At 37.8% G+C, this 21,489-nt stretch overlaps 1 protein-coding gene across 1 annotated transcript in view; it reads left to right on the forward strand.

Annotated features, from left to right (window-relative positions):
* The first annotated feature begins 331 nt into the window (after window positions 1-331).
* Window positions 332-21,489, forward strand: part of traf3ip2a (TRAF3 interacting protein 2a) — a 134,597-nt gene continuing 113,439 nt past the window's right edge. Inside the window, exons 1-3 of the mRNA XM_079584565.1 lie at window positions 332-412; window positions 699-750; window positions 6,106-6,633. Of these exons, the coding sequence (XP_079440691.1) occupies window positions 735-750; window positions 6,106-6,633 (544 nt within the window). The 5' untranslated portion in view covers window positions 332-412; window positions 699-734. The remainder of the gene's footprint in view (window positions 413-698; window positions 751-6,105; window positions 6,634-21,489) is intronic.

Here is a 21,489-nt window from a genome sequence, read left to right on the forward strand (position 1 = left end):
TATAACATTTTAAGTTGTCATATGTTACAACAATTTTTAATCTCTCTCTCTCTCTCTCTCTCTCTCTCTCTCTCTCTCTCTCTCTCTCTCTCTCTCTCTCTCTCTCTCTCTCTCTCTCTCTCTCTCTCTCTCTCAGCCATTTGACCATCAACCATTAGGCTACCAGTCAATATTTTATGTTCCCTCAATGTATTGCAATGCTCACGCTTCTCTGGTGAAATCCTGCCTAGCGTTGGATTTCAGATCGTCCCGTTGTTCAACTATTTGATTGGATGGCTCAGACTTTTCGCTGCGCAATATTTGCATAAAGAGAATGTAGAATTCCCCTAATTTGCATATAAGTGCACGTTTCCTGAACGAACCGAAAGCAGGTGTGACGCTGTCCAGGAAGAGACACGTAGGCTCTGAACAGGTAAGAAACCGACAAACCTGTCATCATTAAACGAGTCTATTCGTGCATATGTTTGATCATAAAACTTTTGATCTATTTAAAATAAAAAGTTGCATTGAACTTTAGAGTAGGCTATTGTATGTGCTTTGACGATTGGTGTTTTTTTCATAAAGAGAGGTCAGAGTTTTCAACTCTGGACTCACAGGAGGCCTCACGAACCAGGCTAAGTTGTACTTTTTTACCTTCTATTGATTCATCTCTAATTTTCTGAATGTTGTTGTTTTTTTTGTGTTATTTACCCCATTAGAAATCACAGTCTGAATACAAGAATACAGGAAAAGCAATGGAATCTTTTCAAGGTAAATCTGTTTTGAAAAGCTTTGTTTTACACTATTGCAGCAGCACTGTATCACATCACCAAGCCTCTATTGTACTGTATGAATATCATCAAGCCTTCCAGAACATGTCCGGGTCATATTTCACCCCAAAATAACAATAAACTATTTGTTTTACAAACAAAACTGAGCATAATCGGAACTACAAACAAATGTTAAACATTCAAAAAATAAAACATTAAAGCACAATATGGTTTTGATTTGTTGAGAATTTTGTGGCAAAATATTCTTGAATCTTGACTTGAACCTTTTGTAAAAAGTAGCAGTGCCAAAAAATACTCTCAGTTAGAGTTTAATTTTCTTTATGAAAAACATTTCAGATTTGGGGTGAAATCAGACCTATACCGTATGTAGTGTTTTTCAACTGATTTTGAATATATGTAGGTTATATTATACACTGGATGGAATGTATGCTGACCCATAACAGACAGGGTGTCGCCTTCAGTGACATTAAGACCCTTAAGGCCATATATAATAAAATTCCTTCCTTCATGGGTCATATATCAGGAGCAATGTTTTGGTTTTGATGTTTGATGCAATGTTTTCAAATAAAAATCAATCATGCAGATTGCACACAGATATGAAGTGGTTCGATTTGAACACATTTACAATGCAGAACACCTGTACTGTAACATACCTGTGCAAATGACAATACACTTTTAAACATATAGAGCTGCCTATAAATTATTAGTTCACTTTCAAAACAAATGTTGCTGATAATTTACTCACCCCCATGTCATCCAAGATGTCCATTTCTTTCTTTCTTTCTTTCTTTAGTCGAAAAGAAATTAAGGTTTTTGAGGAAAACATTCCAGGATTTTTCAACCAACGTTGCCATTTTCTCAAGTGTTGTGACGCATTTCCGAGTGAAAGGGAATATTGAACAGAGGGCAGGGTTTTACTTCAGCACTCCTCCTCTCCATCTCTCGCCCATAGCAGAGTAACGGTTTGAGGGGAGTGGTTAAGCGATTAACCAACCCAAGCGGTCAAGCCTATTTCATCAGAAAAAGAACCATTCCAGACCCGGAAATAACTTTTCAAACTTTGATTAAAGATAACTTCGGCAAACAAATTTTTTTCCGTGTATTAAATTGCACGGATTAATTGTTCACCACAAGACTAGTAATTACAAAGTAAATAGGGTCAATTTTGATTTCATGCCGACTTTAAGCTGGTTATGCATGTGATTGATATTTATTTTGCTTTTAAGTGAAAACATTTTAAATAATGTGCTTATTTATTTTAAAAATACTGATAAAATCGTGTAATTTAGAGGTAAAATTTTTTAATATATATATATATCCAAAAAATATTATTTACAAATAGAAACATATTATCAAAATAAAAGGGTAAAAGCTTTTTTGCACCAAAAAAAGTATAAATTTAGGGCTTCAGGTCATTCTGATCTGAGGATTTATTACAGGTACGGGAGGAGAGGAATAACAATTAAGGTTTTATATTACTCCCTTCCCATAGGCCTAAATAATTGCAATTTAACCTTAATTTATTTCAGTGTTATAGCTGTTACAATTAGATTAGGTATTAGGTTTTTATTCAACACATGGGGTAAGATCTACCCAAACAAATTGAGTGCAAATTGTTACCTCAATTTGATTGAGTAATCTATAGGTTCGTTTTTATGCATTTCTATTTATTAATGATCACAATACAGTTCATGGGAAGATGACAAAATTTAAATTTATTAAACATGAATAAAAACATGAGGAAAATATGTCATCCATATCTGTAAAATAAGTAAATTAGGCAATTTTGCTTGAAGCAACTGTATGCTATTTTGTGCTTTTTTGGGATGTTGGAGCATAGTTTTTCTAAAATACTACAAATGTTTCTACATATAGATATAGATCATACACCCGGCGCAATGCAGCCAAAGTGTTTTTTGCTAGTTTCAGGTGGAATCCGGTGCGCAAGCAGAGATGGTCTGCTTGCGCACTTTTACCTCGTGCACGAGCAGATCCGTTCTTGGAAACGCGTTCGGTCTTGTAAATAGCGAATTCGGCGTGGCACGAGCACAACTGGCATTTAAAGGGAATGGGAGATGAGACTCTGATTGGTTTAACACACGTAAATCCCAAAACACACTCATTACTCATTAAGAGAATAGGTACAACCCTTTTAGACCATGTGCCGGGCGCACCGACCATTTTTCCTGTCGTTAAGCAAAAGTGGATTGGACACGCCATAAGTGCACTTGCACCCTGCGCTTTAGACCATCCGCTTTTCTTTAAAATAGGGCCCTGTGTGTTTATTTTAGTGGTAGAACTTTTCCTGAATTTGTAAATATTTTATTTATTCTGCCAGAGTTCAAGGTGGCTCTCGAGGTTTTGTCTGTCACTGTGTACAGATCTGCCATAGTTTGCTGTCTTTTTAGGGCCAAATAACATTACAATTTACTTTGTTGTTGTGTTTGAGGTTCCCAGTATGTGATGTTTTTTTTTTTTTTTTTCATTTGTGCTATAATTAGTTTGGATTGAATTAGTTTGACAGTATTGTTTTGGCCCAGAGTGGTGTGATGTGGATCAGTGGCCTGTTGCACGAAGCTGAACAAACTCTTGAGTTTCAGAGTAGGTTTGAGTTGACAAATCCAGATAAATCCAACCTGGTTTAGATCAGGTTCAGCGGTCTCACAAATATAAATATTCTCTGTCAACTCAGGTTTGATCCAGAGTTTGCGATTAATCTCTGAAGCATGTGCACCTGAAAGTGTGACACGTGCAGCAAACAGCCAATCGTGGACCATGGAGAGCATAGTTTTGATTCACTTCTCTCAAGAGAGACGGCACAATTCACTTCTCTTCTGAAGACTAAGAGATCATTTAGAAAATTGTCATGAAATGTAAAGCTTTTAAAAGGTTGGAATAAACGCTGCTTTGAGAAGGCAGCTAAAAGAAAATATCTGACCAAATCAATCCACAGGGCGAATCAAAGAAATAGGCCTAATAATTATAGGTTCACAAAGAGCTCTAATTAATACACGTTGTTTAAAAGCATTATATATCTATATCTATATATATATATATAAACTTATATAAGAGTTTCCAAACAAATCTTTGGGGTTTGGACTGATGGGGCAGTGAACCCGAGGTTACCCGTGACGTGAGTCAGTCCTTAAGCTCCTCCTGTACGATTTTAGGGAATAATCGGGTCCATCGGAGACGTCCAATAGATTTCTTAGGCACTCTGAAAGAACACCACAGACACAGTGTAATCACCATGGGAAAATCTCAGAGTAAAACTGGGAGTTGTGAAAAAAATTATACACCGGTGTTTTGCCAGATGAGAAGTTTATCTATGTATCATCTTTTTACTCTTTTAATTCATTGTATAACTGTATCATACATCTGTTTTAATTCCTTTTAAAACTGTTTTAATTTTCCTTGCTTTTATTTTGTGATAGTTTTATTTCCTTTCTGTGTACAGCACTTTGAATTGCCATAGTGCATGAAATGTGCTATATAAATAAACAAGCTTGCCTTGCCTATATATGAATGCATGTATTATATTTATTTTAAAATCAAATTATAATAATTAGATGAATATATGATATGAATTGAAAGTAATTATAAAGTGCTTTAATTTGGAGTGAGAGAGACAGTGACAGGCTTTATTGCATCAGATACATGTCACAGATTGGTCCAGTTTAGGTTTGCAATCTCTAACCCAGAATAAAACCTGCTCTGGGTTGGCAGGTTAGCCGTGTAGCGCGTTACCAAGTTACCATGGCGATGAACACCGCTAAAAACCAATCCACCTTCTTGAGCCTGAAAAAACAGAGTTTGCTCAACTAATCTCGAATTTACCCGGGTAGCAACTGAAACCAGCTTTGTGCAACAAGCCACAGAAGATTTTAGAATCTGGCTCATATTGTAAATAGGAATCTCTATGGGACATTGTCGCTTTATGGCATAAAAGGCCAAGCATGCTTTATTTCTCAGTTTATTCATGGTCAGGATAAATTTTCCAGTGGAAGTGATTTTTAGATATAGACATTGCCAATATTTAATCTCAAGTTGCGATAGTCTTTTCTTCCTTGTCGAGACTTGATTTTGTCCTTTGGGAATTGATTGGTTTTTAATTATTTTTGTCTTTGTTTTTTATATTTAGTTATTTATATTAAATATTATATTTTATATTTATATTAAGATAAATAAAGACAGATAAATAAGTGGCTGATAAAATGGTGCGTGTAATCACGTCATCCCAAAAAAAAATTATTGTTGCATTTAGGCCAATAACTCACTCTGAACTCAGTTCTGATTTTAATTTCTGAAAAGCCTCTTTTTGTGGTTTTCCCCAGCTACAATCCATTGTAACACATCCTTTGGGTGTGTGTAGGATGCAAGGTAGAGACTTGCCCAAAAATTGATGTTCGCACAAAGAACACATTATTTCATGTGTTTTTCTCAATATTAAAATAGTGGGAAATCTGTTAGTGTTTAATGTTCTATTATTTTGGAATTTAAATGGTTTTCTGGTATGTGTGTATTTTTGGGGTTACCATTGTGATGAAGAGTAAAAACATTTATTAGTAAATGGGGAGTAAACCATTTGTTGAATTGCCTGGATGGGATCTCTTCAGATATGTTTAAATGAAGGATTATCATCATTATTATTATATTATCTCTCCTATGTATATTTTTAGTTAATGTTTGTTTTTATAGCAGTACTGTATATATATAAATAAAGGTGATTTGACTTCTCAATCTATATTGGTCACACTTCTTAATGTGATATGAATTTCACCAAATTATATGAAGTTCACCAAACTTAAATTTTGGAAAGCGAAATTCTCATTGGCATATGTATGAATGTCAGTGGATTGAAAAGTGTGGTGTGACTGTAACCACCCCTTGACCACATGTCTAGAGTGCTCAGTGGTGAAAGGGTGTTGTGCTTCTGTAATGTAGTCTATTTCTGATTTGATATACAGTTTGATTGGATACACATCCTTTAAAGTTACCAAAAAAGTGTATGGGAAGGATTTTCTTTTTTAATGTTGATAAACCATTTTATTATGCTATTAACAGTGCTATCATTATATGGCAGGTTGCATATTATTTAGCATTGTTTGTCCCTGCTTTCTGTGACATATAAGACATGTCACCTTTTTAGGTCATGATGCCACCAGTTGAGAAACACTGCATAACAGTACTTATTAATTCAAATAATTAAACAAGTCAATGCCTCTAAAAGTTACCTGTCTGAATCAACCAAAACATTATAGCTTACTCCTTTCATGCAACATACATAAACCTCTCTCTTTTTTTCTCCATTTGTCCAATTGTTTTGTTTTCACAGATCACTGTCCACATCTAAGTATGCCTGTAGAGACGGATGAGTCTATGACCTCGTCTTCTCTCAATCTGGCCTGGCCAACATGCCAGCAGTGCCAGTCACACAACTCTAATAAGGCAGGCAAAAGTGGGAGATTCGGCCCTGAGATGTGTGTCTGCAATGTAAGGAGGCTGGATTACCTAGATGGTTGCTGTGGGCTTACTCCTCAAGTTTTAAGGGTTAGTCCCTTCACCAAACTCTCCACTAGTGATTCACAACGCACAGCGAGTCCTGCAGGCCTGCCCAGTCTCTACTTGCCTCAAAGTTCAGGCAGACACCTTCAGAGAGACTGTAAAGCCCACATAGAAGATCTGAGTGAAGATTTCTCAGGCATCAACATTCAAAACCACTGCGATTCCCCTGTCCTATATTCACACACCCGAAACCCTGTGAGTGAGGATGAGGAGAGTCTAGAAAAGCCTCGTCCTCTTTGCTCTGACCTGGGTGAGAATTTCTGCAGATATTCTCCACCAAAACAGCCAGGATTTTACGGTATGTCTGTTTTTGGTATGATCTAAGGTGTCGTGATAGGAATAACATTTTCTTTAATCTTTTGACATACAAGTGGTCATTTTGCTATAAAAATAAGAGGTTTCAGACCTCGAAAATTCCTCCTCACTCCAAAAAGAGCAAGAGAAACCAAGCTGCTAAAATAAAATTATTTTATACTTTCCTTTATCACACTGTGGTAGACATTTGCATGTGGTCGCCTCCACAACACCACATCAATGCTTACTTTACCTTGTTACTTCTATACTAGCAGTGGCAAGGAGAGGGATACAATGTTTGCCAATTATATTATTTATAAACCGTATATACAGTATTTACTGATGAGACTGGGGACAGAATGAGGTGGGGAATATTTAGCAAAAATAAGCGAATAAACTTGACTAACATTATAAGTGAACTTAAAGGAACATATTAAGCCCTCAAGCGTCCTTGGGCCCTGGAAAGGCGCTATATAAATAAAACGTATTATTACTATCATTATTATTAAAATAAAAAGGGTCATGACCCCTTTAACAGATATCATCCATTGCCCAAATTCCATTTTAATGGTTAAATAAAATTTAATCTAAAGACATGCCTTATGAAATATGTTTTTCCCCCTAAAATATGTTTTCCTTTTTTATAATTTTTTGTCTTGTTTTTTAATGGTTTAATTAAACTTAAGTAATGAATTGAATACATAAAACTTTAAAAACTCAATAATTTATTAAAATATTTTAAATAATAGGCCCCTATGACTTTTTTTTTTTTTTTTGAAATTCTGTTTTTTTATTTTATTTATCAAATAAATCTAAAAAGTCTTCTAAAATGTATTAATTTAATTTGAACAATTCATTTTATGCCATAACAAAGTTCTGGATAAAAGGTTTACTGTTAAAATTAAAACATGGAGGGAAAAAAAGTTATTATTATTATTATCATCTCCTTGAGATTTTTTTACATTTATCATCTCTTTTTTACATTCTACTGTGCAATAGTAATATATTTATTTTTTACATTCTACTGTGCAATAGTAATATATTTCTGTCACAATTTCTTTAAGTTAAACCAAACTTTTGTTTTGGAAGGGGTTTGTTTTGAAGACCTTTAAGTTATTACTCCAGAGGTTTTATATTAGAAATAAGGTAAAAGGAATATCAATTAACACTTTCTATGAAGTCCAGGCTTAAGGCCTGTTCACACCGGGCGATATTCGCCGACGTTTAACACCTCGTGACTAAACAAAGGGCGCCAATGTGAGTGTGCACACCGACGCGTAAAACGCCACGCGTAAAAGCGCCTCGGGTTCGTTTTTTTGGTTTGATGCGCCACGTCAAAAACTATCCGACCAATGAGATTGGCGCTTTTGCTCACGTTTCTGGAGCTTCTGAAGTTACAGTAAAACACAACTTGGGGGCGCTCAAACACAAAACGGTCTTGCCGAGCGTAACGCGAAGAAGATATAGCGTCTACACTGTCGGGAAGAAATAAGACGAGGAAGATGAATGACAAGATGAATGTAGAGCTGTTGGTCTCGTTGGTGTCGGAACATAAAGACCTATATGACAAACGTGCCAGCGACTACGCGGGGTATTTCTGTTTTACATTAAGCGCCATCTAATGTCAGGGAATGAATTTGCATGTTCACTCGGCTCATCGTCAGCGAAAATCGCTTGGGTGTGAACACAAAAAACGCGTTGAAAAACGCTGACGAATAATGCGTCCCGGTATGTACGGCCCTTTATAATGAATTATAGCCCCAAGTATTACTATTCTATAAATATATTTATTAAGACTTATTAAGACTTATACTGCATTATAAGAACATTTAGTTACATTTATATTATTTGTTATAATTACTTATAATTCATGCTTTTGCAATGTGCATGCTCATAATGCATTATACACTGATTTATAAATGATCAAATATAAAATAGTTCACAATTGAAGTTTGTTTGCTGTATACCAATTAGTTATCAATTATGTCTTTGATGGCTAATGTTTGAATTAGAGGTCATGAATGGTAATTTTGTTTTGTTAAAATCTCCTCAGCCATATGGATAGTATTGCTTATGGCAGTTTTAAAATAAATTTCTTATAGCAGCAACTTAAAATGTATAATGAGCACATCTTCATGATTTCTTAACATTTGCTTTAGGAAAATTGCATCCAATGTTTTCACTTTACTGAAAGAATTATGCATTTATAGAGCTTAGTAACTGTATTATCACACAATAAGTATTTATAAGACCACAACACAGCTATTAATAACAATATATTCACTTATTTGACAGAAATAAATCTGAATTACTAAAAAAGTCTATGTAACTATTAAGGGTGTCACCGAAATTAAGTCACAATCTCGAACGCCCCCATGTCACGTTCGGTTGGCTTGCCAAGCAGAAAAAAACATGCGTGTTGAAGTGCTGTGAGTCAGTCAACATGGGGCCACGCCGCATCTTCTCTATTACCCCTTTCAGTAGAGTTTCAGTACTCTTGCATCGTGAACACTTCCTGGATAGCCAACGCATACATCCCAGAAAAGACCTTTACCATCAACCACTGCTTGGAGAACAATCGAATGCCATCCTTTCCGGTTGTAATAGTCTCTAGGGTACTCCTCTGGTGCTATTATAGGGATGTGACTTCCATCTATTTTTCCAACACACTGTGGTACTCTCCAACAATTTTGAAAGAATGTGGCCAGTTCTACAAACTTGTCAGGACATGTAGAATGGTGACACCCCTAGTAACTATTGTAAGGGATCCACTGGAGGCAAGTTGTTGAGAGAACCCAAATGCAGTTTATTACAAATAATATCAAACATGAAACAAAAACATGGCATGAAATGAAAACTCAGAACATGAAAGACAGGAACATAAACTTACTACCAGAGATCTCCAAGAAACAATACTTGACCAAGACACATGGCAAAGATGAGGGCTTACACAGACTAATGACAAGACAAGGGACACCTGTGAACAATGAAACAATGAACCAATGACAACATGACACATCAGACAAGGGAACACATGGCAGGATCACATGACTAACAGGGGATCATATGACAGACATTAAGCATGACATGAGACATAAACCAAAGCCAAATCGTGACATATTCCCCCCTCTATGGGTGGCTCCAGACACTCAAACAAACAAACTGCTGGGTTCATGGTTGGTCAAGTATTGTTTCCTGTATACCACTGGTTGTAAGACTATGTTCATGTTCATGTCTTTATTTTGAGTTTTAATGCCACGCCATGTTTTTGTTTCATGTTTGTTTGTTTTTTGTAAACTGCACTTGGGTTCTCTACAACTTGCCTCCAGTGGATCCATTACAACTTTAATAGGCAAGGCAAGGCAAGTTTATTTATTTAGCATATTTCATACACTATGGCAATTCAAAGTGCTTTACAGAAAGAATTTAAAATAAATCACAAAATAAAAGCAAGGAAAATTAAAACAGTTATAAAAGAAATTAAAAGAGAAGTATAATGGATTATCAGCAAGCAAATGACTTATACTGCATTATAAGAAAATAGATATTTTTACATTTATATTATTTTATAAATACTTATAAGTCTTAATGAGTCTTTATAAATACTGTATTTATAGAATAGTAATGTCACAGAATCGCCAAGCTCCACCTTCACTTCATCTCCCACCTGGTCTATAATCAATCATCTCTTTCACCACGCTGCATAAAAGCCTGTACCACACACATCTCCATTGTCTGGTCTTCGTCATAAGACGCCTATGCTATTTCTCTGTGGATACTTACCTCCGTGTCTACCTTTTCTTCCACCCCTGCGATCTCCATCTCCTGGCTCTGTTATCCTCTGGTTCCTCCTGAATACACCAGAAAACAATATCATCCTTCCATTCATCAGTGATCTAAGGTGTGTGTGGTGTAACTCATTCAACTAATATATTTATCCTCACTCTGGTTGTTGTTTTATGATCTTCTGCATTCCCATCTCACTGCATCTGTTTTTGTTTTTACTGTTTTTGTTATTACTTGTTTTTCCTGACAAGTAATAATTACTTCTAAATAAGTATAAATGGAGCTATAATTCATTATATAAACATGGACTTCATAGAAAGTGTTACCAAATGTCCTTTAAAAATACATAGATTTGGGGGGACTTCCGGGTTAAGGATGGAGTAAGAATTCATTAAACTCAAATTTCATTAAAACAAGACAACATAAAGTTCGCTAGTGATCTCGAAGCCTTTATAGTGTTGCATACGTTAAGTATAATTTGAAACTTGCTTTTAAAAATGCCATCAAAAAAGCAAGGGAAGAAAGATGTTGCTGAGGGAGAAAGTTCGGCCGAGACCGCGGTCTCGCTGGAAGAGGCCTGTTCAACCGCGAGTAACGACCTGGTGCTACTTGCAATTGAATCACTCCGAATGGATTTGGGCAAGGTTAAAACTGATATTACAGAGAGCTTGAAAGGAGAGATTGCGACGCTGGAGAGAAAAATTGATGCGAAGTTTGATGCAATGCAGTTAATCATAAATGTCATGGAAACATCATGGTCATATCATGGAAAACATCATGCGCAAAGTGTCATCACAAAGAAAGCTAACCTTTAACGGTCGCTCAATCCAGATCTTCAGAGACTACCCTTCGGCCGTGGTCAAACGTCGAGCAGCCTTTGCCAGAGTACGGCAGATCCTTCGGGATAAACCCGGTGTGAAGTTTGGCATTCTGTATCCTGCGAAGCTGCGGGTGACGTACGGTGAGGGAGAGAAACTTTTCACCGATGCGAACGAGGCATGGAAATTTGCAATCGAACAGTTTGGGGCACCAAAGTAGATGTTGAACAATACTTCGAGAAGAATTCCTGTTGTTTTGTTGGAAGTTTCTTTTATTTAGCGGAATAGATGCTGGACCTTTGAGAAGTCTTTGAAAGGTAATATGCGGAGGTGGGCTTTTCTTTTCTACGTTTTATTTTCTAGTTTATGCCTTTCTTGCCTTCAGCTTCGTGGAAAGTTGTGCTGTACATTTGTTCCTGTAACATCTAAACATGTTCTGTTATCTAATGTTTTGTTGGGAGGGTGGGTTGGTGCTAAAGGTTTCAATGATAACAACTTCCAGTGTGTAGGTAATTGGTTGGAGCAGATTAGAATGTCTGTTATAATCACGGTTTATGTTTAATAATCTAAATGCGAAGGGGGCTTCACTAAATTTTTCAACTTGGAATGTTAAAGGGCTGAATGAACCAGTTAAGAGGGGGAAAATACTATCTCATTTAAAATCACTGTCTTCGGATATTATGTTCCTGCAAGAGACTCATTGGAAACGCACTGCCCATGTTAGACTGAGGTGCAAGTGGATTGGACAAATATATCATTCAAATTTCTCTGCCAAATCTAGAGGCACAGCTATCCTTATCCGTAAAGGAGTTCCATTTAAAAATATTTCTGACTATTTCAGATAAAGAAGGGAGATATGTGATAGTTGTTGAAGTATATTCTGTGCCACTGACATTAGTCAATGTTTATGGACCAAATTGTGACAAACCTGAGTTTTTTTAAAAATTGTTTGACTTAATTCCTGATATTTCAGATACAAATCTCATAATTGGGGGCGATTTTAACTGTGTCCTAGTATTTGGACAAATCATCCTCCACAAAAATAGTTAGTTCCAATTCCAGTAAATTTTTGAATGCTTATATAAGCAATTCTAATATGTTTGATGTGTGGAGAATTCTATATACGACGGATAGGGAATACTCTTTTCATTCTCAAGTCCATAATGTCTACACCCGAATAGATTATTTTATTCTGGATGGTAAACTTTTCCCCCAGGTCTGTACGGCTAAATATCATAATATTGTTATCTCCGATCATAGTCCAGTGACCTTTTCAATTAAAATAGATAATATGCAGAAACCACAAAGAAATTGGAGGCTTAATTCTCATTTACTTACAAATAAAGTCTTTATCAATTACTTAAAACAGGAGATAAAATCCTTTTTTGAGTTCAATGACAAGCCAGGCATGTCTATAGGGGTGGTATGGGACACATTTAAAGCATACATTAGGGGTTGTATTATCTCCTATCAAGCATCTCAAAGAAAAAGAAGTAGAGTTGAATTGGAAGTATTGGAAATTAAAATTCGAGAATTAGATATGGAAAATGCTAAATTGTATTAAATTTGTGCACTTAAATACAAATTAAATCAAATTCTCTCTTCTAAAATTTCAAAATCCTTTCTGTATGTAAAGCAAAAATACTTTGAATTCGGTGATAAACCTCAGAAACTTTTAGCTCGACAACTCCGTAAAATAATATCTAAACGTACCATATACAAAATTAGATCAGACACAGGAGAAATTCTCACTTCCTCTAAGGATATAAATAGTAGGTTCCAGACATTTTATGAGGCACTATACTCGTCTAAAGGAAGTATAGATTCCTCAGTTATGGCTCAATTTCTAGACCAACAGAATCTTCCCTCACTAAATCAAGAACAAGTTGACAAATTAGGTGCAGAAATTACTATTAAAGAAATATCAGACGCTATAAAATCTCTAAAAGGCTGTAAAACCCCTGGTCCAGATGGATTTTGTAATGAACTCCATAAAGCCTATAACAAACTACTATCACCTTATTTATATAGGGTTTACAAACAGGCATTTATAGATCAGTCCCTGCCGCCCTCTCTAGATGAGGCAATTATTATTGTTGTCCCAAAAAAAGGAAGGAACCCTGAAGAACTGGGTTCTTATAGGCCGATCTCACTACTAAATTCAGATCAAAACATTTTGGCAAAAACTTTGGCTCATAGATTAAACACAGTAATTAGAAACCTAGTGCACCCAGATCAAACCAGCTTCATACCAAAACGTAACTCTTCTTCTAATCTGAGGCGTCTCTTCAACATAATGTACTCTTCCTAAGGCCGGGCGCCAGATTTGGCCATTCTGTCATTGGATGCGGAGAAGGCATTCGATCAAATTTAATGGCCTTAACTATTTGCGGTATTAAAGAAGTTTCATCTTGGAGAAAATTTCATTTCAAGGATTAAATTATTATATTCTAATCCATGTGCAAGATTTCTCACAAATCAAACAATATCCTCTCGTTACAATTTACATAGAGGTACAAGACAAGGTTGCTCACTGTCGCCACTTTTGTTTGCATTAGCGATTGAGCCTTTAGCTGAGTCCATCAGAGTCCATGCTGGTATTAAAGGCTATAAAACTAGAAATACTGATAATAAATTAGCGTTATATGCAGATGATATAATTTTATTTATCTCTGAGCCCAATAGCAGCATTCCAAATATCCTTAATTTGATTAATTTATATGGTACATTTGCAGGATATAAAATTAATTGGGACAAGAGTGTGTTGATGCCAGTCACTATCAAAGATGCTTCTTAGCTTCATCACTTACCCTTTAAGGTTGCTTCAGAACAATTCACATATCTAGGAATAGAGGTGACACAAAAGTTTTCCAATTTAGTTAAGGCTAATTTTCAACCCCTGCTGTTTAAACTTAAATCCATGATCAAGTTCTGGAGAACGCTTCCTATTTCTCTTCTGGGCAGGGTAAATGCAATTAAGATGATATTTCTCCCACAATTTTTGTACATGGTGCAGAACATTCCCGTATTTCTGCCCAAATCTTTTTTCAAAAAATTGGACTCTATTCTGGTTCCTTTTGTCTGGGACTATAAAGCCCATAGGATTTCTAAGCAGCACCTATGTAAACCCAAAATACAGGGTGGGCTCGCCCTACCTAATTTTCTTTATTACTACTGGGCAGCAAATCTGAGGGTTCTGACTTCATGGATAGATTTGACTATGATAGGGGAGAGCTGGCTAATGCTGGAAAAGGAGGAATGCCTCCCTTATTCCATTAACGCAATACTTCTATCGCCCACAGCAGGTTTAGCTAGTTCACTTTATAATCATAACCCTGTTATTAGGGGCCAAGCACTGAAAGTGCGTAGGCACCTATTGTTTCTGTTCCCGTTCCTATTATTAGGGGCCAAGCACTGAAAGTGCGGGCACCTATTGTATCTGTTCCCGTTCTTATTCTTTAGGGGCCAAGCACTGAAGGTGCGGGCACCTATTGTATCTGTTCCGGTTCTTATTCTTCTTTTTCTTCCGACTGGGCGTCTATGGCAGCCCATAGAAGCGTATGCGGGAAAGTTGTTTTGGTTTGACATTCTGATAGAGGACAGTCCCAACATCAAATACACCAATTTTGGTGTTTCTAACTCATTCCCTCTAGCGCCACCACCTGTCCAAAGTTTCAGAAATTGTATGCTAATAACTTTTGAACCGTAAGGCCTATCAACAAAATTCTTTTTTCCTCTGATTCCTGAGCTCATGGCGATTCGATTGCACTCTATGACGTCATTTTCCGTCATAAGAGTTTTCCCGCCATTTTGAATTTTCCGAAAAACCTACTTTTTCGAACTCCTCCTAGGCCGTTGCTCCGCATTTCACGAAAATTGAACCAGATCATCTCCAGACCATGACGAAAAAAAGTTATGGAATTCAAGTTGATTTGTCAAACCGTTCACGAATACCGCGCAAATAAATTTTACGTAGCGCTTGCGAAAACAGACGTAAGGCCGTATCTCCACAACGCTTTATCAGATTCAGACCAAATTTGGTACATGTCATCACAAGCATGACCTGAGGCTACATGCTGCGTTTCGGCGCAGCGCCACCTACTGGTCCGGAGATATGAAGAATTTATGTTTTTGCTTATAACTTCTGAACGGTTTGTCCAAAAATCATAAAAGTGGTCTCGTTAGATTCAGGGCGTCATACTGAGTTGACTGATATTCAATTTTCCCATATCGGCCATTTTGGCTGTCGGCCATTTTGAATTATGTGCTAAAATGCTGTATTTTATGAACGCATGAACGTATCGTTACGAAACTCAGTATGGGTCATCAGTACAAGGCCTTGAAGGTACTCAAAAGATTTCAAGACAGCGCCACCTTTTGGTCAAAAGTTATAATTAAATTTCCAAAAATGCTAATAACTTTTGCATACATTTCCCTATTGTAATGACACTGATCTTAATAGATTCCTTGGGTTATGCTGAAAACATAGATACCAATTTTGCCATAGTCAGCCAAACTTCACTGTCCGCCATCTTTATTTTCTTTTAAAACCTACTTTTTCGAACTCCTCCTAGACCGAACGTCCGATTTTCACCAAAATCGTATCGTGTCATCTCCAGACCGTGCCGAGTAAAAGTTATGGATTTCGTGTTGATAGACGAAACCGTTTTCGTATACCGCAGTGACAAAGTTGAGGCATGATGCCAAAATGACTATTCAGGCTTTATATCTGCAATGCCTTGACATATTGACACCAAACTTTGTATGTGTCATTGTCACTTCACTCTGACCACATCACATCAGTTTCGTAACTGCGCCACCTATTGGTCGAAAGTGATAATCATATTTTTAGTTATTGTATGTGATTTTTCAACCATTTTGCCAAAATTCATCTTCAAATGTCTTCAATTGCTCCTAGCTGCAGTTGGTCTCACACTCCCAGCCACTTTGGCATGTCTTGTCGTCTTGCTTGCGCTTGGCCCCGGTGATTGCTGCTTGCAGCTATTTCTTTTTCTTTTTCTTCCGACTGGGCGTCTATGGCAGCCTATAGAACCGTTTGCGGGAAACTTATGAAAATTGGCACAGTGATAGAGGACAGCCTGAACTATCACCATAGTAAATTTGGAGTCTCCAACTCATTCCCTCTAGCGCCACCAGCTGTCCAAAGTTTCACTCATGTTTATGCTAATAACTTTTGAACCACAAGGGCTAGAAACAAAATTATTTTTTCCTCTGATTCCTGAGCTCATGACGATTCGACTGCACCCTATGCCGTCATTTTCCGTCATAATAGTTTTCCCGCCATTTTGAATTTTCCGAAAAACCTACTTTTTCGAACTCCTCCTAGACCGTTGCTCCGAATTTCACGAAAAATGAACCAGATCATCTCCAGACCTTGACGACCAAAAGTTATGGAAATCAAGTTGATTCGAATTACCGTTCTCGAATACCGCGCAAATAAATTTTACGTAGCGCTTGCGAAAACAGACGTAAGGCTGTATCTCCACAACGCTTTATCGGATTCAGACCAAATATGGTACATGTCATCACAAGCATAACCTGAGGCTACATGCTGCGTTTCGGCGCAGCGCCACCTACTGGTCCGGAGATATGAATAATTTATGTTTTTGCTTATAACTTCTGAATGGTTTGTCCAAAAATCACAAAAGTGGTCTCGTTAGATTCAGAGCGTCGTGCTGAGTTGACTGATATCCAATTTTCCCATATCGGCCATTTTGGCTGTCGGCCATTTTTAATTATGTGCTAAAATGCTGTATTTTATGAATGCATGAACGTATCGTTGCGAAACTCAGTATGGGTCATCAGTACAACGCCCTAAAGGTACTCAAAAATGTATGAGACAGCGCCACCTTTTGGTCAAAAGTTATAATGAAATTTCCAAAAATGCTAATAACTTTTGAATGAATTTGCCTATAGTAATGACACTGATCTCAATAGATTCCTTGGGTTATGCTGAAAACATAGATACCAATTTTGCCATAGTCAGCCAAACTTCCTGTCCGCCATCTTTATTTTCTTTTAAAACCTACTTTTTCGAACTCCTCCTAGACCGAACGTCCGATTTTCACCAAAATCGGATCGTGTCATCTCCAGACCGTGCCGAGTAAAAGTTATAGATTTCGTGTTGATAGACAAAACCGTTTTCGTATACCGCAGTGTCAAAGTTGAGGCATGATGCCAAAATGACTATTCAGGCTTTATATCTGCAATGCCTTGACATATTGACACCAAAACTTTGTATGTGTCATTGTCACTTCACTCTGACCACATCACATCAGTTTCGTAACTGCGCCACCTATTGGTCGAAAGTGATAATCATATTTTTAGTTATTGTATGTGATTTTTCAACCATTTTGCCAAAATTCATCTTCAAATGTCTGTAATTGCTCCTTGCTGCAGTTTGTCTCACACTTTCAGCCATGTAGGCATATCTCGTCGTCTGCTTTTGCGCTTGGCCCCGTAATGGCTGCTTGCAGCTATATTTAGGGGCCAAGCACTGAAGGTGCGGGCACCTATTGTATCTGTTCCCGTTCTTATTAGGGGCCAAGCACTGAAGGTGCGGGCACCTATTGTATCTGTTCCCGTTCTTATTAGGGGCCAAGCACTGAAGGTGCGGGCACCTATTGTATCTGTTCCCGTTCTTATTAGGGGCCAAGCACTGAAGGTGCGGGCACCTATTGTATCTGTTCCCGTTCTTATTCTTCTTTTTCTTTTTAGGGGCCAAGCACTGAAAGTGCGGAGGCACCTATTGTTTTCGTTCCGGTTCTTATTAGGGGCCAAGCACTGAAGGTGCGGGCACCTATTGTATCTGTTCCCGTTCTTATTCTGCTTCTTTTTCTTTTTCTTTTTCTTTTTCTTTTTCTTTTTTTTCTTCCGACTGGGCGTCTATGGCAGCCTATAGAACCGTTTGCGGGAAACTTATGAAAATTGGCAGAGTGATAGAGGACAGCCTGAACTATCACCATAGCAAATTTGGAGTCTCCAACTTATTCCCTCTAGCGCCACCAGCTGTCCAAAGTTTCACTCATGTTTATGCTAATAACTTTTGAACCACAAGGGCTAGAAACAAAATTCTTTTTTCCTCTGATTCCTGAGCTCATGGCGATTTGATTGCACCCTATGACGTCATTTTCCGTCATAATAGTTTTTCCGCCATTTTGAATTTTCTGAAAAACCTACTTTTTCGAACTCCTCCTAGGCCGTTGCTCCGAATTTCACGAAAATTGAACCAGATCATCTCCAGACCTTGACGACCAAAAGTTATGGAATTCAAGTTGATTCGAATTACCGTTCTCGAATACCGCGCAAATAAATTTTACGTAGCGCTTGCAAAAACAGACGTAAGGCCGTATCTCCACAACGCTTTATCGGATTCAGGCCAAATTTGGTACATGTCATCACAAGCATGACCTGAGGCTACATGCTGCGTTTCGGCGCAGCGCCACCTACTGGTCCGGAGATATGAAGAATTTATGTTTTTGCTTATAACTTCTGAACGGTTTGTCCAAAAATCACAAAAGTGGTCTCGTTAGATTCAGGGCGTCGTGCTGAGTTGACTGATATCCAATTTTCCCATATCGGCCATTTTGGCTGTCGGCCATTTTGAATTATGTGCTAAAATGCTGTATTTTATGAACGCATGAACGTATCGTTACGAAACTCAGTATGGGTCATCAGTACAACGCCCTAAAGGTACTCAAAAATTTATGAGACAGCGCCACCTTTTGGTCAAAAGTTATAATGAAATTTCCAAAAATGCTAATAACTTTTGAATAAATTTGCCTATAGTAATGACACTGATCTCAATAGATTCCTTGGGTTATGCTGAAAACATAGATACCAATTTTGCCATAGTCAGTCAAACTTCCTGTCCGCCATCTTTATTTTCTTTTAAAACCTACTTTTTCGAACTCCTCCTAGACCGAAGGTCCGATTTTCACCAAAATCGGTTCGTGTCATCTCCAGACCGTGCCGAGTAAAAGTTATGGATTTCGTGTCGATAGACAAAACCGTTTTTGTATACCGAAGATGCAAAGTTGAGGCATGATGCCAAAATGACTATTCAGGCTTTATATCTGCAATGCCTTGACATATTGACACCAAACTTTGTATGTGTCATTGTCACTTCACTCTGACCACATCACATCAGTTTCGTAATTGCGCCACCTATTGGTCGAAAGTGATAATCATATTTTTAGTTATTGTATGTGATTTTTCAACCATTTTGCCAAAATTCATCTTTAAATGTCTTCAATTGCTCCTTGCTGCAGTTAGTCTCACACTCCCAGCCACTTTGGCATGTCTTGTCGTCTTGCTTGCGCTTGGCCCCGGTGATTGCTGCTTGCAGCTATATTTATTATTATTATTAGGGGCCAAGCACTGAAGGTGCGGGCACCTATTGTATCTGTTCCCGTTCTTATTCTGCTTCTTTTTCTTTTTCTTTTTCTTTTTCTTTTTCTTTTTTTTCTTCCGACTGGGCGTCTATGGCAGCCTATAGAACCGTTTGCGGGAAACTTATGAAAATTGGCAGAGTGATAGAGGACAGCCTGAACTATCACCATAGCAAATTTGGAGTCTCCAACTTATTCCCTCTAGCGCCACCAGCTGTCCAAAGTTTTACTCATGTTTATGCTAATAACTTTTGAACCACAAGGGCTAGAAACAAAATTCTTTTTTCCTCTGATTCCTGAGCTCATGACGATTCGACTGCACCCTATGACGTCATTTTCCGTCATAATAGTTTTTCCGCCATTTTGAATTTTCCGAAAAACCTACTTTTTCGAACTCCTCCTAGGCCGTTGCTCCGAATTTCACGAAAATTGAACCAGATCATCTCCAGACCTTGACGACCAAAAGTTATGGAATTCAAGTTGATTCGAATTACCGTTCTCGAATACCGCGCAAATAAATTTTACGTAGCGCTTGCGAAAACAGACGTAAGGCCGTATCTCCACAACGCTTTATTGGATTCAGGCCAAATTTGGTACATGTCATCACAAGCATGACCTGAGGCTACATGCTGCGTTTCGGCGCAGCGCCACCTACTGGTCCGGAGATATGAAGAATTTATGTTTTTGCTTATAACTTCTGAACGGTTTGTCCAAAAATCACAAAAGTGGTCTCGTTAGATTCAGGGCGTCGTGCGGAGTTGACTGATATCCAATTTTCCCATATCGGCCATTTTGGCTGTCGGCCATTTTGAATTATGTGCTAAAATGCTGTATTTTATGAACGCATGAACGTATCGTTACGCAGCTCAGTATGGGTCATCAGTACAACGCCCTAAAGGTACTCAAAAATTTATGAGACAGCGCCACCTTTTGGTCAAAAGTTATAATGAAATTTCCAAAAATGCTAATAACTTTTGAATAAATTTGCCTATAGTAATGACACTGATCTCAATAGATTCCTTGGGTTATGCTGAAAACATAGATACCAATTTTGCCATAGTCAGCCAAACTTCCTGTCCGCCATCTTTATTTTCTTTTAAAACCTACTTTTTCGAACTCCTCCTAGACCGAACGTCCGATTTTCACCAAAATCGGATCGTGTCATCTCCAGACCGTGCCGAGTAAAAGTTATGGATTTCGTGTCGATAGACGAAACCGTTTTCGTATACCGCAGTGGCAAAGTTGAGGCATGATGCCAAAATGACTATTCAGGCTTTATATCTGCAATGCCTTGACATATTGACACCAAACTTTGTATGTGTCATTGTCACTTCACTCTGACCACATCACATCAGTTTCGTAACTGCGCCACCTATTGGTCGAAAGTGATAATCATATTTTTAGTTATTGTATGTGATTTTTCAACCATTTTGCGAAAATTCATCTTCAAATGTCTTTAATTGCTCCTTGCTGCAGTTTGTCTCACACTTTTAGCCATGTAGGCATATCTCGTCGTCTGCTTTTGCGCTTGGCCCCGTAATGGCTGCTTGCAGCTATATTTAGGGGCCAAGCACTGAAAGTGCGGAGGCACCTATTGTTTTCGTTCCGGTTCTTATTATTATTAGGGGCCAAGCACTGAAGGTGCGGGCACCTATTGTATCTGTTCCCGTTCTTATTCTTCTTTTTCTTTTTCTTCTTTTTCTTCCGACTGGGCGTCTATGGCAGCCTATAGAACCGTTTGCGGGAAACTTATACATATTGGCACAGTGATAGAGGACAGCCTGAACTATCACCATAGCAAATTTGGAGTCTCCAACTCATTCCCTCTAGCGCCACCAGCTGTCC

This window comes from Phoxinus phoxinus, assembly GCF_949152265.1.
Source record: "Phoxinus phoxinus genome assembly, chromosome: 16".
NCBI classification, from domain to species: Eukaryota; Metazoa; Chordata; class Actinopteri; order Cypriniformes; family Leuciscidae; genus Phoxinus; species Phoxinus phoxinus.